This window comes from Podarcis muralis, chromosome 1 (assembly GCF_964188315.1).
Source record: "Podarcis muralis chromosome 1, rPodMur119.hap1.1, whole genome shotgun sequence".
Classification (NCBI taxonomy): Eukaryota; Metazoa; Chordata; class Lepidosauria; order Squamata; family Lacertidae; genus Podarcis; species Podarcis muralis.
The window spans coordinates 113,103,068-113,121,890 of record NC_135655.1 but is presented as its reverse complement, the minus strand read 5'-3'; the positions used below and the strand labels follow the sequence as shown (position 1 = coordinate 113,121,890).

The 18,823-nt window shown below is 42.4% G+C and overlaps 1 protein-coding gene across 8 annotated transcripts in view; it reads right to left on the bottom strand.

Moving 5' to 3' along the window:
• Nucleotides 1–18,823, bottom strand: part of CCDC141 (coiled-coil domain containing 141) — a 125,105-nt gene that overhangs the window by 84,961 nt on the left and 21,321 nt on the right. For all 8 annotated transcript variants that reach the window (XM_028748431.2, XM_077916504.1, XM_077916513.1 and 5 more), the window contains exons 3-4: nucleotides 7,809–8,000; nucleotides 1,166–1,274 (exon numbers count right to left, since the gene is read on the bottom strand). In XM_028748431.2, the coding sequence (XP_028604264.2) occupies nucleotides 1,166–1,274; nucleotides 7,809–8,000 (301 nt within the window). The remainder of the gene's footprint in view (nucleotides 1–1,165; nucleotides 1,275–7,808; nucleotides 8,001–18,823) is intronic.

Sequence of the window (18,823 nt, the reverse complement as noted above, 5' to 3'; positions counted from 1 at the left end):
CTTTCCCACTCCTTCTCTTCTCCGGACTTCCAACTCACAGGAAGTCAGGCCACAGGTTCCCACCCACTATGATACGATATTGTCATTGTCCCATACAGAACAACAAAATTGAAAATCTACATCAGACATTCAAAAACCAACAAGCGTGCTATCCCAGCTAACCCAGCCTGGTTAGCCCCCTAAAAACTCTGATACCCCATAATTAAATACAATATACTCCCATAGAGACTACCTTACACTGCGTTTAAAACCAAAATCACATTTGAATAGAAACTGTTTCTCAGACGGCTAGTCCTAGTCTTTATAACCCTGTACCTTCTTCCAGAAGGCAAAAGCTGAAAGAGATCATTTCTGGGGTGTGCACTATCTCTGCAGCTTTCTTATGGCACCTGGAAGCATAGATTTGATCCAAGGTAGGGAGAGTGCACCCAGTTACCGTATTCTCTCCACAGTCTTTACAACCCTGGACAACATTGTTTTTTCCCTGACCGTGCAGGTCCCAAACCACACACACAGACCATGAGTTAATACACTCTCAACAGTACAATGGTAAAATGCCATCAACAGGTCCTTTGAGAGATTATTTTTCCAGAGGATTCTCAGAAAATATAACCTCTGCTGTGCTCTCTTCATCAGGTCTTTGCTGTGCTCTCCCCAAGTTAGGTCATCTCTCAACTCCATTCGCAGAAATCGAAACACCGAGACCTGTTCCACACACTTCCCCTCAATAATAAGTGGCTGAATATTCAATTTACATTTCCTAAAGTCCACAATAATCTCTTTTGTTTTCTTTAAGTTAAGGAGTAAGTTGTTTTTCCTGCACCACTCCCCCAACTGCTCAACTTCCTTCCTATGATAGACTACACTGAAAATCAGGCAAGACTGGGCTCTAGGGAGAAATGGAACTGTTTTTAAAAAAAGTTAGGAAAGGAGGAAGGAGGAAAGAAATGAAAATAGATAGAATAAGGAAAGGTAGGCAAACCTTTACAGGTTTGTAATTTCAAGTAGTAGTAAAATTAGAACAGCAGTCCAGAAAAAATACTTTAGATTTTCACTTCCTTCAACAGAAGTTGTAAGCAGCATTTATCCATGACCCAATTCTAAATATGTAATAATTAGGAATCTTCTAAATTAAAGAAAAAAAGGGGGGGATACCCATCTGTACCTCTTGTATGTTGTTCATGCTGATGCAGGATTGCTCTCAGAGATTCTGGATTCTCAAACTCTTGGGAATTCCGCAGGAAATCTTCAACTTGGTCGATTTTGATTGCAAACTGTTGAAGAGCCAAGAAGGATGACAGAAACCACAATTTAGTTACACGTGACAATATCCCAACTGAAAAGTCTCATCTCAGGTCTTAGAATAAGCTCTCAGAAAGGTGGGAAGCATTTACAGTGATGGCCCAGCATATCCTTCATCCTGCAATTGTCTTTTTGAGAATTAGTATACTTGATCTGTTTTCTAGCTCTAACAGTCATGGCAGCCATGCGCACCAATGCTGGGGTAGGGTTGGGTAGGGAAGAAGACTTGTGAAAAAGCCTTGGGTTCTTTGGTGAAAACCACTGGAATGAACAGTGCTAGTATCTACTGTTCTGGCCCAAGGAGTGTAACCTAATGCACAGCACTGGACTGCATGTGTACTTCACTGCTGCCTATGAGGATCTCTTTGCAGAGCAAATGGAACTGATCACCCAATGGAAGGGAGGGAGGGAGGGAAATGGGGTAACTAAAGGAAGAACCTGTAGGTCAGTTATTGCTAAAACACATACTTTGCTCACAGACAGTCCCGGCTTCAATTTCTGGCATCTCCAGGGAGGGTTGGAAAAGACTTTTGCCTGAAACTCTAGAGAGCCATGGCTAGTACTGAGATAGATCTACCAGTGTGTAGGACAGCTTTGTCTGTTGATGTATTCAGTCCTGCCACTCTAAACAAGTAATCAGAACTGTTGGATCTGACAGAAATGAGCATGCTTGGCACCCCTTGCTCACTATGCTCTCAGCATTGCAAGTGCAAGGCCTTTATATAGAGGTCAATCAGCATCTGGATAGCCAAGATTAGCCAGTAGCCATCAAATAAACCATGATCCCAAATGCAATCATCTTGGAAGAAAGTCCCTTTGATTCCAAATGAGCGTACTTTCAATTAAGTGAGGCCTGTTAAGTTGCCAAAGAGCAGAAAGGAAAAGATTTGCCAGCATTCACCATGCAGAACACAATGGCTGCCACCTATGTACCTCTGGATGAGTAGGGGCCAGCCAATGTTTAAGGAACAATTGTAGCCCGCTGCCCTATTCACCCATTAGCCATCCATGTGGAGGTCTAATGCATGGAGTGGAAGTGGGACTGTGCTTCCTTGCCATGCTCTTGACAATGGCATGTCTGCAGCTTCTTCACCTGTCTGGCTTTGTTCCTTTGGTTTCCACATGTGTTTGGCAGAGGTAACAAGCCAGCTATACTCTCATAGGTTCCTTCACACAGCTCAGAAGGGCGGAGCCAGCTGAGGATATGATGCTGTGTCAGGACCAGAAGTCGTGGCCCCAAACCATTAGTCCTCAAGAATCGGAATACAACAAGAACCAGAGTGAACAGGACAACAATTAATATACCACTTAAAGCCAAACAGGCTTCTAAGTGGCTTACGAAGTAGAAGCATTAACATTTAAACACCCATAATGAAAATTCAGGATAAATCCATCCTATTAGAATATAAAAAATATCAACATTTCTAGCGAAAACATGCAACAAACCAATCTCTTTAAAATAACGCTTTGAAATTTAAAGCAATCCTTTTAAGATTAAAATAGGAAGCTCATCTTGAGGTATTTTCTGGACAGCCCTAACTTTTAAATCTTCATTGTCACAATACTCTTAAGGGAAGGAGCAGCAGGAGAGTAATGTAAGCCTCACAGGCTGCATCTAGCCAGCAAAGGCTTACCACTCCTTGCATTGAACTTCTGCTGTTTAGTGTCCTTGCACCAATTAACGCATTAACGAGACGCCAAATGGCAGGGGCTGAAAAGAGCCCTGAATCCTGGGGCTGTAAAGTCTAGCAGCATATTCATTATGTGTTTTATAGCACCACACGCATGGAGGGCTTCCACCCTGGTGATGGACATTTGTGGTGATAGCTGCTGCTAGTATAGAAGATACACATGCATTTTAGACAAATCATCATGAATTAGGGTGATTTTGAAGGAACAGCCAGACAGAGGCAGCTTCTGTGTAGTTTTAACAGCCAGGATTCGGCTAACCCAGAGCCCTAGTGGAACGAAGCTTCTGCCAGTGTATGGAAACAATTGAATACAACCTATTGCTTGAAGCAAATTACATTAACTTCTAACTCAATAATAAGCACATCAATTTTCCAGTTTACATTCAGGAGGCTGAGAATCATAGAAAAAAGAATCCTGAAAAGCCAAATACTCAAAGGCAGAAGGAAGTAACAACAACAACATGTTTATACCCTGTCTTCTGGCTCTACCCAAAACCAAGGAGGCTGACAACCCATACAGTTACAAAAAGACAAAAATATAAGCCACTCCATCAAATCCAACCGAGAACAATTCAAATCGTAACATCTAGCAGCAAGATAAACAAACAAACTAACTAAATCACATCAGTATAAATACTCAAGCCACATCCAGCTCAAAATGCCACCGGAATAGGAATCTTTTAAGCTGTTTCCTGAAGGAGAGGTAGAAGAATAGCAGACAGAACTTCCTGAAGATGCAGTTCTATAACCAAAGGACCACCACGGAAAAGACCTCACACGTTAGCAGCCATCATCCTATCCTCAGAAGAAGGAAGAGCATACAGCAGGACATCAAATAATAACTTAAGCAAATGGGCAGGTTCTTTTGGGAGCATGCTGTCCATTAAGTACCCTGGGTCCAAACTTCTTAGGACTGTAAATATCAAAACAAGTGCTCTGAACTGCACCAATTGTTAACTAATTGTGAACCAATAAAGTGGCCTAAGGACATGTATTGCTCCAGGCAGTGAGTACTACCTTGACGTTCTGGGTTAAAGGCTGTTTCCGAATGGCCTTCAAGGGTAGTCCCACATAGAGTATACATCTAAGATGGAAATTGGCAATGCATGCATGCCTCTGACCTAAAACATGACTGACTAGATTTTCCTAGTCATTTTACTATACTATCATTGCCTCCTATTGTTTGGGGGTGGGGCTGGGGTACGCACTGTGTGTGTGTGTGTGTGTGTGTGTGTGTGTGTGTGTGTGCGCACACACACACAGTCCAGCCTGCCAAATATGTCAGGGGCAAAAGGAAACGGTTTTTGTTTTTTGTTTAGTGAACATTAGAAGTTTGTATTTAAGCAACATGCAACCTTGGCATCATTTTTGCTCCTTTCTAAATCTCACGCTGCATTTTAAGTAGGGCAAATATCCTGTGGGCTGAAACTGTCGGAGCGAAATAAATAAATAATCAAGCAAATCTCAGAAGTTGGGGATGCAGAAACTTCAGATGAAATTAAGAAAGATGATGAGAAATAAGCCTTCTGCTCTGCCTGCTTTTCCTCACATGTTCCATCCTGGGTGTTTTTTTATGCTCTTTACGATATAAAACAAATCCATTATGCTTCAACGTTTGGGATTTGACTTCTGATTTTCATTAAAGAATATCCTAGAGATGAAGCTTGCACTTTATCATAATAAAACAAAGATTACACATAATCACATTCTGTCATTTAAAGCAAAACATTTCAGTGAGAATTTTCCAGTATTTCCATTTTAAGTCAATATGACATTTCCCATTCGCCCCTCTGCTTGGATGTTTCAGGACACGAGGCCTGATCCTTGGTCCCACTCCTGCTGCCTTACAGTACTCTGTGAGGGGAAAAAACAATGTTCTAACAAACTGTCTGCTAGTCACTTTTTTGTGTTCTTCTTAGAGATATTTGCTTCAACCCAGAATTGCAATGGCGGGTGCCATAAATATCATCTGGGACCCTGCGGAATTTATGTATTGCTGCTTTTTCTACACTGGGTCATGATTCAAAGTTGGGTCAACAACTAAAGTATAACAGAAAGGTGGAGATGATAACTTGCTCTGCTCCCCAAGCTAGAGAAGAGGCAAATAATAATAATAAAGATAATAAAGATAATTAAGATAATAATAATAATAATAATAATAATAATAATAATAATACCCCACCCATCTGACTGGGTTGCCCCAGCCACTCTGGGCGGCTTCCAACATATATAAAAACATAATAAAACATTAAACATTAAAAACTTCCCTATACACGGCTGCCTTCAGAAAGTTGCTTATTTCCTTGACATCTGATGGGAGGGCGTTCCAAAGGGTGGGCACCACTACCGAGAAGGCCCTCAGCCAGGCTCCTTGTAACCTCACTTCCCCGCAGTGAGGGAACCACCAGAAGGCTCTGGGAGCTAAATAATTTCTTTTGGAATGAACTTAATGGGCCATTGGGAAGGGAAGGGATGGGATGGGCTGGTGTGCATTACTAAGGGAGAGGGGGGAAATGATAGACCTGGCTAATGTACATTTTCAGCATCAAACAAGCCAGGATCTTTGCTGAAGCTTCTTCGTGGAAAGGATTCAACTTGCAGCAGATAAGCAAAGCATGTCGTTGTTGTTTAGTTGTGTCCGACTCTTCATGACCCCATGGACCAGAGCACGCCAGGCACTCCTGTCTTCTACTGCCTCCCGCAGTTTGGTCAGACTCATGTTGGTAGCTTCAACAAAACTGCCCAACCATCTCGTCCTCTGTCATCCCCTTCTCCTTGTACCCTCCATCTTTCCCAAAATCAGGGTCTTTTCCAGGGAGTCTTCTCTTCTCATGAAGTGGCCAAAGTATTGGAGCCTCAGCTTCACGATCTGTCCTTCCAGTGAGCACTCAGGGCTGATTTCCTTCAGAATGGATAGGTTTGATCTTCTTGCAGTCCATAGGACTCTCAAGAGTCTCCTCCAGCACCATAATTCAAAAGCATCAATTCTTTGGCGATCAGCCTTCTTTATGGTCCAGCTCTCACTGCCATACATCACTACCGGGAAAACCAGCAAAGCATGAGGAGTGCTTAATCATTCTTCTGCCCCATTTCCTTTCATGCAGTGTCCAACCTCCCCACAGCCTGGTTGCAGCGAAATGGCATTATGCTGGAGGGGATAAAAATGCTTTTCTTGTTCAGTTCAGATTGCTTTCTCCCTTCTTCTGTTACTTTGCCAGGACTGCTCCTTCCCCAGCACAAGCAGAAGCAGCAGACCACAATCCCTGGCTTAGCACGGTGTCCAAACTAGAGGCACTTCTCAGTAGACAGGGTCACTTTTGAACAGCTTAGCTCCCATCTGCAGTGGCCACCTGCCATTTTAAGTTACCCGTAATGTAATGCCCTGGTCCACTGATCTATGAAATGTATTAATACGTCTGTAGGTTCAGTAGGACTATGGCTTGCATAGATCTATGGGTCAGGGCACTGGATTTTGGTTAACGTAAGACGGCAGATGGCCACCATGGATTGGAGCCAAGTTTAGCTCCCTTTCAAAAGCACTGCCCCAAATCCATTACTGACACATTGTTAGAGCCATGCCCAGGGGGCCTGAAGTCTGGTGCCAGTCCCAATACTACCTCTTACTTCTTCAAATCTGTTTTGTAGATCGTAAGCCCCTTACAATATTATTTGTAAAGAACCATACGCAGGGATGTCGCTATAAATAAAACTAGTATTTAGCATTATCAAGGCAAATTTGAAGACTCCTAAACAGGTGAAACATATAAGGAATACAGAAGGAATCAGAAATGGCTCCTAAATAATACCCAGGAATCTAGGGTAATTTCAATAAGCTGAGTGAGTATTTTTAAAGAAAGGAACCACCCGTCCCTAAATTGTCACAGACTTTCAGATGCTGCAGCATCTCAAGCTGAATTTGGAGGCTCTGATATTCCTCAAGGTGACTCCCAACACATCAATAACCTTTGCAGCCATCTAATTTTACAACATCTATATGTTTAGATTATCCTTAGGTAAGATACCACAATACTGGAATACTTTCCCCAGATATTTTCACTCCAGATTTTGTCCTGATCGTTCCCTTTTCAGCTGAAGCGGAAGCACGCCTGATTTTATCATACATTTCTTTCTATTGTAATGAAATGTTGTAAACAAGGTATGACCTGTTTATTCAGCATTCATCCTGATTTGCTTCCACAAAGCTTACGGAGAAATTTGACTATGTCTGATCTTTGGCATTCATTCTGATTTGTTGGGCAAGTACACAACACTGAACGTTCATTGTAACTTGCTTGTGTGGTGTCTTTCTGTCAATCATTCATCTATCCTACACTTCTCAGTGAAGTTCCTCATCAATTTCCTAATGGCAAAAAGACTGTTTTCTAAAAAAACAAACAAGTGAATTTATCTTGCCAGGGCGACAGAACGCAATTTAATCCACTTTAAGCAGTGTAAACCTAAATTACTGGCACATGCTTGAATTCTGCCCGCAAAAGATTTTTCTTTAGAGTTAAGTGTTACAGAGAATGACCCACTTTCAAGCTCACCATCAATACAAACAAACCACTAAACAGTCATGGATTTCATCGTGCTTCGGGATCTTATTTAAGTTCAAGCAGTGGTGATTCTCCCTCAGGGCAAGTAAGAAGAGCTCTGCTGAATCTGACCAAAGGGCTTCAAGGTCTAACATACTAGCCCAGTGTTTTCTGGGTTAGTTGGAATGGTGTTTTGTTTTGTTTTTTTAACCAAAAAACTGAAATATATTGTTTTATATGTTACTTAAAAAATAATTATTATTTTTTTCTACATACGAACCTCCAGCGCATTTTCAAAAAAATCAGAAGTCAGCTCCAAAAGTGCCTTGCGCTTCTCCAGGACAATAACAAGAGAATCCCATGCATCTCCCATGGTTTCTGCCATAGCATCATACACCTGGCTTTTATCTTTGGCTTCAGCTGCAGTCTTGTCCGCTTCGCGTAACAGGTCCCAGACTTGTTCTTCCAAAGGCTGAGAAGGGAAGAACAGAGAACATGAACCGATCAGAAATTAAATTCTTAAAACACCATGGACGGCACCCCGTTTCATTGTATGTGCAAGTCTTGTTGTCAACAGAGCTCAAAATTGCACCAGTAAATTTTATTTGTTGGTTAGGTTTTTCCAAGAATGTAAACCTGTTTACACCTGGCGCTGAAAGCTCCTGGGAGGGCGGCTTAGGCGCCCAGACCTGGGGTAGCAATAGGAGGCCTGATGTGCTCTTTCCACTCACCTAACCTCAGTAGGAAGGGCACCCACTGAGGAACAGGTGGTCCTTGATATACCCTCTAGATCAGGCTTCCTGAACCTTGGCCCTCCAGATGTTTTTGGCCTACATCTCCCATGATCCCTAGCTAGCAGGACCAGTGGTCAGGGATGCTGGGAATTGTAGTCTCAAAACACCTGGAGGGCCGAGGTTGAGGAAGCCTGCTCTAGATCTCAATAGAGTTGTTTTCTTTACCTGGGAATCAATTCAATGAAATGTAATAAATAGATTGGAGTCAATGGGACTTGTTAATCATGGACAAGTTTCATTTCAGTGCTTTCAATGGGACTTGGTTATAATTACATTTTGTAAGATTCTGGCGTGAGTGAACCAGAACACCACTACAGTGGTACCTCGGGTTAAGTACTTAATTCGTTCCGGAGGTCTGTACTTAACCTGAAACTGTTCTTAACCTGAAGCACCACTTTAGCTAATGGGGCCTCCTGCTGCTGCCGCGCTGCTAGAGCACGATTTCTGTTCTCATCCTGAAGCAAAGTTCTTAAGCTGAAGCACTATTTCTGGGTTAGCGGAGTCTGTAACCTGAAACGTATGTAACCTGAAGCGTATGTAACCCGAGGTACCACTGTATTATTATTATTTTTAAAGGTGGCATGTCTCATTCCCATATTTATAAGTTACAGTATATTAGAAAACATGCACTCGATTTTTGTGGAAAGCTCCCACAGTGGTGTAGCATGGGTTGCTAGTGTCCAGGGCAAGTAAAGTATTGTGCCCCCAAACTGGTGTCTCCATGTGACGCTGTGGAGCAGTGGCAGGACATGTGTGTGCATCTCCTCGGACTGGGGTGCCGCTGCCACCACAAGTCTCGCTGTCTGCCAGCCTCCCTTCCCAGCGGGGGTCACCACACAGCCGAGGGATGCCAGGGTCCGTCCTCTCCTGGCTACTGCTTGGCATGCTGCTCAGGTAAGGCAGGAAGGGAAGCACCTTCAATTGGATTGGCAGCTGCAGAGGTGCACCCCTAAAAAAAATTGTGCCCAGGCCAATCACCCCGGTAAACCCCCCCCCCATGCTAGGCCCCTGGACTGCCACAACTAAGTAATTGCTTTAGGGTTGTCTATTGCGGGAAGTGACTCAGAAATTCAATAAACTAAGCTGAACCAGAGAAACTAGTAGGAGAACACTTCAGTCTCCCAGGACATTCTATACAAGATCTCAAAGTAGCTGCCTTATTACAAAAGAATTTCAGAAATAGACTAGAAAGAGAAGTTACTGAATTGCAACTTATTACCAAACTTAAAACCATGCAGAGACCTGAAATAGACACATTGGATTCTTATCTCATTATACATGATAAAGCTATTTTTAGCCATCTCACCTCTTGCTTTTTCCTATAAGACCAATTGCAGCCGTTAAATAGTCATCAACACGTTTACCACACCTATCAGCCAAACACCCATTCCCACCACCCTTCTGAGTAATACTCCTCCCCACCCTCTCACTATATATTCTTCAGTGTATCTGAAGAAGTGTGCATGCACACAAAAGCTCATACCAATAACAAACTTAGTTGGACTCTAAGGTGCTACTGGAAGGAATTTTTTTATTTTGTTTCAACTACGGCAGACCAACACAGCTACCTACCCGTAACTAAACTTCTTTCAGTCTACATTCAATGTTGGTCCTACTCAGTGCAAACTCATTGAAATCAATGGATGTAATTAACTTAGGTCATTTGTTTTAATGGATCTATCTACTCTGTTTAACCTAGTTGGAGAATACTCATAGTGCCCACCGCGATTAATTGTTCCTTCTTTATGGCCTCCCTCTCACAACTCATACCACTATTACATATGTGAGACAAGAAATGAGCGCGCTAGTTATTCCTTTTAGGAACCACTTCCAAATGAAGGCAGGGTTCAACAATTGTGCAGAAGTGGGAATTTCAGCGAGTGACACTTTTCTTACCTGTGTGACAAGTTGCACCAACTACACAACTTCTATGGGGGAGGCAAAGCTTATGCTTCTCATGCAGAAAGATCCATCGTTTTGAGGGAGCAGATCTGCCTCCAGCCATGGAGAACCACTGCCTGCCATCACTACTGAGATGGATGGAGAGATAAGGCTGCATGACTCATATATTTTTATTTGTTGTTGTTGTTTTGCATTAATTAGTCTCTTGGAGAAAAGCAATGACAAACCTACACAGAATCTTAAGAAGCAGAGACATCATCTTGCCAACAAAGGTCCGTAAAGTTAAAGCTATGGTTTTCCCAGGAGTGATGTATGGAAGTGAGAGCTGGACCATAAAGAAGGCTGATCGCCAAAGAATTGATGCTTTTGAATTATGGTGCTGGAGGAGACTCTTGAGAGTCCCATGGACTGCAAGAAGATCAAACCTATCCATTCTGAAGGAATGAGTGCTCATTGGAAGGACAGATCGTGAAGGCTCCAATACTTTGGCCACCTCATGAGAAGAGAAGACTCCCTGGAAAAGACCCTGATGTTGGGAAAGATGGAGGGCACAAGGAGAAGGGGACGACAGGGGACGAGATGGTTGGACAGTGTTCTCGAAGCTACCAGCATGAGTTTGACCAAACTGCGGGAGGCAGTGGAAGACAGGAGTGCCTGGCGTGCTCTGGTCCATGGGGTCATGAAGAGTCGGACACGACTAAACGACTAAACAACAAACAGTCTCTTGTCTTTGTCACAAGTAGGTCTCCAAGTGACTTACACTGAAGAACATCTACATCTAAAATCTGCATCATATGCTCAGAATGGTTAAAGATACAGAAGCTCTGTCCTCCTTTGCATTTGTTTGTTTGTTTTTTGTTTAGTTGTTTAGTCGTGTCCGACTCTTCGTGACCCCATGGACCAGAGCACGCCAGGCACTTCTGTCTTCCACTGCCTCCCGCAGTTTGGTCAAACTCATGTCAGTAGCTTCGAGAACACTGTCAAACCAGCTCGTCCTCTGTCGTCCCCTTCTCCTTGTGCCCTCCATCTTTCCCAACATCAGGGTCTTTTCCATTTAGTTACAGTAATACCTGCAACAGTGAAAGGTGTTAGGGAACACCCTCTAATTTATTCATTGTTCAAATTAAAGTAGTCTGTAAGTTTGCCTCTGAACAAGTCCTTTCACTTTCTGTTCTTTTACTGTCTTTGCTATAAAGAGTAACAAATGCGGCATGTTCTTTTCATTTTAAAATCTTCAGAGTGTCTTCCAGAGACCTGATTTATGTTTGGCTATTTTCATCTGGAGTCTTTATCGTGACAATGGATGAATGGAGTGCCAATTTCTGCTGTTACATTTGGTGCTGCTATCAGTAAGAATGTATAATGAAATGAGGAACCTGTAATAGGCAAATTAAAGTCCAGGATAACTCATTCTCCTGATACAGACAGTAATCAGAACCGAAGATAGGAAAATCTGAAATTCTCCTGATAGAGGCTGAGCTGAGAATAGGAAATAATAGAACACTAATTCATCATTGCGCTAAACTCAGAATCATAATCTCCCGGTTTCTCCCAAGATACCACCCACCGTTATCCTCTGTGTTGGTGATGGGTTGCATCTGAATAGGCTGTTAATCTGCCCTTCTTCAAAGAAAAGCTTTTGAGAAACACATTTCAGAAAATAATGGAACTATTATTCCTTAATTAAAAAGAGAGATTAATAGTTGTCAGGGGGGGAAATGAAGAAAGGGTCACTAATTAATAATTAGCATTTGAAATAGGAATCATGCGTAAACAAAAACAAGTAAATACAAAGATTTCCTCTGAATATTGTTATCTGTGGTGCATTAAAATGTACTGGAAACAAATCGTATGTTCTTAGCGTTAGTTTGACCAAACTGCAGGAGGCAGTGGACAACAGGAGTGCCTGGCGTGCTCTGGTCCATGGGGACACGAAGAGTCGGACACGACTAAACAACTAAACAACAATAAGCGTTAGGGGTTTCTCTGGTAACTTTTTTGGATAATAGAAGCATCTGTTTCATGGGTGCTTCACTTGTCCTTTGGATCTCATGAAGACTAAGCCTTGCCTCCCCATCAGATCTTGGGGATGAGTGGTGGTGGGATGAAGATATCGAAGATTTACATGAGAACTGGTGACCACAATCCCAAGTGCTATTTTTCTAGAAAAAGAGGTGCCAGAACTCACCACAAATGCCTCCCTCGTTCTCTTATAAGGGCAATGGCGCCCACCTAAGAGGTGTCAGAACTGAGTTCTTCAGCAATGTCTAGGCAACACGATGACCATGTACATACGCAATAGACAATCTTTTATAGAATTCCTTCAAACCATAACAAGTCCAAAATGAAATCTTTAGTCTCAAAGTCTCTGAAAATCTTTAAATGAAGCGAGGTACCAGACTTTGAACGGTGAAAGACAAGCTGTGAAGCTTTGTGTATTCAGCAAATATAATGTCCAACACTAAACAGTGATTCCAGATATTGACTAGTGTTTTGTAGAATTCTTCATCAGCGTGGTGGGAGGATATAAAATTGCTTCATAAACTCATCTTATTTCGAATGAATGTATGTAAATGAAAATATCAAATGCTGTGGAACAGTGCTCATGTAATAATGTAGTCACTGCTACTGAGTTCTGGCAAGTTCCGGCTGGAAAAAAGCCCTGACTATGCCAAAGACCACCAAGGGCTTAATAAAACTCCAACCCTGAGTTTGTTCCCTTGACTGCTGCTTCTCGTCACCATTTTCTTCCTCCTTGCCTTCAATTGCCCACATTGGCTGTGGCAACTCCCATGTTTCTGTCATTTACTTATTGCGGAAAAATAAAGGGAAACAAAAATATTCCGACTCTGGGAGCATATGCATTGGCCATGGAATGGCGGCTGCCAAGAGCAGGCTTCCTCAAACTCGGCCCTCCAGATGTTTTGAGACTACAATTCCCAGCATCCCTGACCACTGGGATTAGGGATCATGGGATCCCTGACCACTAGCTAGGGATCATGGGAGTTGTAGGCCAAAAAACATCTGGAGGGCCAAGTTTGAGGAAGCCTAGCCAAGAGGAACCAAAGAAAGTCAGGAGGAAGGAGGGGAAGAGTGTTCCCAGCTGATTCCAGCTTGCTGAAGGGATTTGCCAATGGGTTCGTGGACTTCCAGGCAGTGCCAACTTTTAGAATCATTCATAGAGTGAAGTCACTCGGGGAGAACTGGGTGTATCGTATTGCCTAACAGAATGAGCTGTGATCCAATCAAAGGCCTTTGGTAGGCCATTCTAATCCAGCCTCATCTCCAGCCCCTTCTGGTTGTAATGCAGAAATAGCAGCACTGGCCAACCTTGCAGGGCTGCTTTGAGGATTACTGTGATAATGTAATCAAAGCACTTTGTACATGGGAAAGCACTGCATAAATTACAGTGATGACTGTATTGATTATTGTTGTTTGGTACATTCATGTAATTATTTTATTTAAAATTCAGGTGCTGCCAAGATTTTCTACGAACCAGATTAGGGGAGGGAGAGATGGGATCATGAACATGCCAGGGAAAAGAAGGGCCCTTCTATTTGACCTACAATAGCAGGCTGCTTCCTGTCTTGTCCAGCAACCCAGGACCAGAGACTCCTAAATGTTCTATATCAGTTGCTATATTTCTCCCCAGTGGGATATTTTTATTTCTTAATATTTATCTAATGTCATTTTAAATTTTATTTAATTAATATTGTATATCTTAATATTTATTTCTATTATCCATAAAGAGAACTATCTTCTCACACTGCCAGAAGGACTGATGACTTTATTATCAGAGCTATGTTAAAAGACAGAGTTCCCATTACAAGGGCCTTTGTATCTCTATTATCATTTCCTAGTTGAGGAATTAGAAAAGAATGTACTTTATTATTACAGAACCTTCGCAGGTAGCTCCAGTGAATGAATGAATGAATTTGCTTGCTTACGTCAAGTAGAGAAGGGCCATAATGTGTGGTAGATAACACATTGGTTCGAAAATGGATGTCCTCCAAAAAGTACATTTCCATAGAATGAAAAGGCTGCTGAATGATACAGAATGCCTAATCAAAAACAGAGTCCTGTGGATTCAGAAGTAAGCTCCAGCAAGTTCAAAGGAACTTACTCTCCCAGATAAGTGGGACTGAAGGCTTAATATTTCTGTTAAAAACACTGAACATTTGTACTCCAGTACTTCTTGGTCTGGTCCTTACTGGAGCAGATCAAAGTCCATTTTGTTCAGCATTCTGTTTCTAACTTTGAAAAGCCAGAGACATAAGAATGCAAAATAAAAACACAACATAAATAATAAAGCAAACGAAAGTAAAACAAAACAAGAAACTCCTTCCCACAGATACATTTCAAAGGCCATAAAATGTTAATCAGCCCAACGCCTGGTTGAAGAGAAACGTTTTTGCCTGGCGCCTAAAAATATGTAATGAAGGTGCCCAGTGAGGCTCCTTGGGAAGAGCCTTCCACAGATGGGGAGCCACTGAAGAAAAGTCCCCGTTCTCATGTTGCCACCCTCCAGACCTCTCACGGGGGAGACGTCTGCAGGCCACAAAGGTGATGGCCTTTCCCTGTTGTTTGTCCCCAGTGCCTGATATTAAGAGATATAAGCCGACCCGAATATAAGCCGAGGCACCTAATTTTAGCACAAAAAACTGGGAAAACTTATTGACTCAAGTACAGTATAAGCCAGTTCACCACACCTCAAACTTGGTGGTGGTGGCGGCGGCGGCGGAGGAAGAACAAGCAGCCCAAAAGGGCTGCTTTCGGGCTGCTCATTCCTCCGCTGCCGCTGACAGCGGCAAAGGCAGAGGAGGAGCAAGGAGCAGCAGCCCAAAAGGACCCTCACTCAAGTATAAGCCAAGTGGGGCTTTTTCAGCATAAAAAATGAGCTGAAAAAGTCGGCTTATACTCGAGTATATATGGTAAGTTGTATTTAGCTATCATATTTAGTAGGCATTGACAAACATAACTTCTATGATCTTGTGCAATCGTTGTTTATTTAAGACCATCCAAGCAACTACCCAGAAACATTTTTGTAGCAGTGAATTTCACATTTAATTGTGGCATCTGTTGAGGCAATTATTTATAAATACTTGGCCAGGTCTACCAGAAAGTCATAGAAAACTTGGTATAGATTGCCAGCAAAGGATGGCAGAAAAACAAATACTGTGCATGGGTTACATATCCATCAATCACCAGATAGAAGGCCCCCTTTAAAAAGCACCCATGAAGCTTGGTCCTAAATGGACCAATGAAGTCTTGTCTGACTACTGAGTACCATTAGACTCCAGCCAAGTTATGAAAGTGGCCTGTGATTATTTCGGTTTTAGGCATTCCTCATCAAACAATAAAAAATACAGATTCACCATAATAAAAAGTAGTCTAGGCTATCCATTCCGCATTGACAATGGTTGTTATATTATGCTGGTAAAATCAGCGTTTAAGCTCCCAATGTGCTATTTCTTTCTGATGCTGCTAATTATGCTAATAAATTTGTTTCTAAGCTTCTGGCATGCTGAATCTCAATGAGCAATTTGTTTTTTAATTGGAAGCTATTTGCCAATAGGTAAATGGGCGCACTTGGCCATTATGCTCTCCTCTTGTTGGGCAGAACAGCCTATGAATTCAATAAATATATTTCAAGTCAGCCAATTCGTTTCCAATGCCAGCTGTTCCTCTTACCATTCATTACGTTTCGCGCACAGAGCAAAGTCTATCGCTGACATTTATGTGGTTTTGAAACAGGACCTAGGTATTGATTCACCCAGAAAAAAAAGGATCTTGGAGCCATAGCTAGCTTGTCCACAAGAGGATTTTAAAGGCCATTCTCCGTAAGAGATGGAAGCATTTGTTACCGTGTATATTCGCTCAAGGGCAGGCTCTAGACACATTTCAGACTAGTACAAATGGAAAGGGCGCTGTAAATACTTTTACAGGCTGTTGCTCGATATTCCATGTCTCCGCAATTTGCTCTCCAGTGCAACAAGCAGGTCTGTTAAGAGTGCCAGTGAAGGGGGGAAGGAAAAACCAGTTGTGAGAAAGAGAGAGCAAGACAGAACATTTTATTGAATCAGTAAGTTCCCAAGATATTGCCCATGATCCTGTTGCTTCAATTCATACAAATACAGTGGTACCTCGGGTTACAGACGCTTCAGGTTACAGACTCCGCTAACCCAGAAATAGTACTTCGGGTTAAGAACCTTGCTTCAGGATGAGAACAGAAATTGTGCTCCGGCGGCGCGGCAGAAGTAGGAGGCCCCATTAGCTAAAGTCGTGCTTCAGGTTAAGAACAGTTTCAGGTTAAGAATGGACCTCCGGAACGAATAAAGTTCTTAACCCCAGGTACCACTGTAGTATATTTCATCCAGGGGCATGTCCTGTGAATGTATTGGCGAATCCCTGTATATGTGTAGACTAGGAGTAGGCTACCTAAGGCCTGGGGGCCGGATGCAGCCCAATCGCCTTCTCAATCCGGCCCGCGAATGGTCCGGGAATCAGCATGTTTTTACATGAGTAGAATGTGTGCTTTAATTAAAATGCATCTCTGGGTTATTTGTGGGGCATTGGAATTTGTTCATTTGTTTTTTTCAAAATATAGTCCGCCCCCCCCCCAACCTGGTCTGAGAGACAGTGGACCGGCCCACGGCTGAAAAAGGTTGCTGACCCCTGGTGTAGACCCTCCAAGTGTCCATATTTTCCAGGCTTAGTCTTGGATTTACAGAAGCCGTCCTGGTTTCTGATTTAATCCCAGAAGGTCCCGCTTTTCCTTAGGATGTCCTGATTTCCATCAGAAAAATGTTGGAGGGTTAACAGGGTTGCCATATTTTGAAGAGAGAAAAAAGAAGACACATTTGCCATGTGCTACTTTTAACTATGGATTGCTATGACAACTCTACCCATGAAAAAGAGGGTATGTCCTGGAAAAAGAGGACATATGGCAACTTTAGACGACATCTGAAGGAAGTTTAAAAAAATGTTTAATGTTTCATTATGTTTTTATATATGTTGGAGGCTGCTCAGAGTGGCTGGGGCAACCCAGGCTGGATTCTAGACACATCAAAGGAGTGTTTCAGTTAAAGGTGTTGCAAACTTTGTGTGAGAAATCGGGTTAGCAAAAAACGTACCTCCACAGTGCCATCTGGTGTCACAGTGTTAGAATGCATAAACAATGCATATAAAGTGTTTTGTCCTTTGCCAGTGTAGCTAAGTCCCCAGTCAGATGGGCGAGGTATAAATAATAGAATTTTAATATTATGGAATAGGACGCTCCTGTTTTCATTGGAGAAATGTTGGAGGGTATGATATATGTGCAAAGTACAAAGTCTCTGGAAATCATGAAAATTCATGCAAGCTTTGAACAGTCAGTTATTTTTCACTGCATTGTGCTTATTATTCCTTAAAGGGGGTATGAGCAATTTGTTTTGAGAATGGAGGTATTATGCGATGTGTATATCACTCCCGAGAAAGACATCACAAAAATATATTGGCTGCCGTTTCTTTCTGGAAGACTGCACAGAACTTTGTACATATGTCTGCTTGTGTTATTGTTTTAAAGGAAAATCTATCCTGTGATCTCTGTGACTGCCATGAGGCCTAATCTCTTTATATTATATTTTTGTAAGGAAAATTGTTATGAATGGCCCCTCAGTCCTACCTGTGAGAACAAAAACAACTCAAAAAGGACTGGGGGTGGACTGGCTTTCCAATCAAAATATTCTGTGGAGGGCCTCTGTACTGTCCCTGCTTTCTATCTCTTTCCTTCAGACTGTTCCTTCCCCATCACGACACCTCCTCCCCCATTAGGTTTTCCACACACTCAACCCTGGAAAACATTTCTCTAGCATACATGTGCCAGTGACCACTGATAGGGCCTGGACTGCAATTGCTTAAAATATCTTTACAGTACAGAAGGCCATCAGGGGTCACATTGCACAGCGATAACATAAGCTCCATCACAAGGTCACTTGGAAGTTATCCTAAGAGATCATTTTCCAGGTTCACTGTCTGACGGTGCAAGCCATTTTGTAATGGCTTGTACCACAAGAATTTAGTTTGCAAGCTGTGTGAAAACTCATTATCCTGGGCAAGCCAACTTAGTATGCAATATTGTAGTGTGATCACAGCACAGTCTGGCACACGGTTAGGATTCCTTAAGCCTATTTATTTCATGCGAGTCCAAATTTAGGCCAAAATTGCATATGACACAACACCAACCTCCTTGCTGCCTCTCCGTCTCCCTTTCCCTCCCAGAAAAAAGCAGCAACCCACCTGGTGGGAAGTAAGCATAGCGGCTCCAGCCCACCTGGTAAGCCACTTCTGCTAGAAATACATAACTCAAGAGCAAGTATGTTCAGAATGCATGTTTAAATACCATTTAGATCTGGAAATGGAGTGGAATGGCCCTGTGAATGAACCAATGTGAAAGTGGCATGGATCTGAAATAGGCTGGTTTTGGTATCCTTACATTTGGCACACCTAACCACAGTAGATAGTTGCACTGTCACAGAGAGTACATTTTATGTTATAACGGACAGCTATCTACTATGTTTGAGGGCTGCTGCACAGTAAAGTATATGCAGATTAAAAGTCT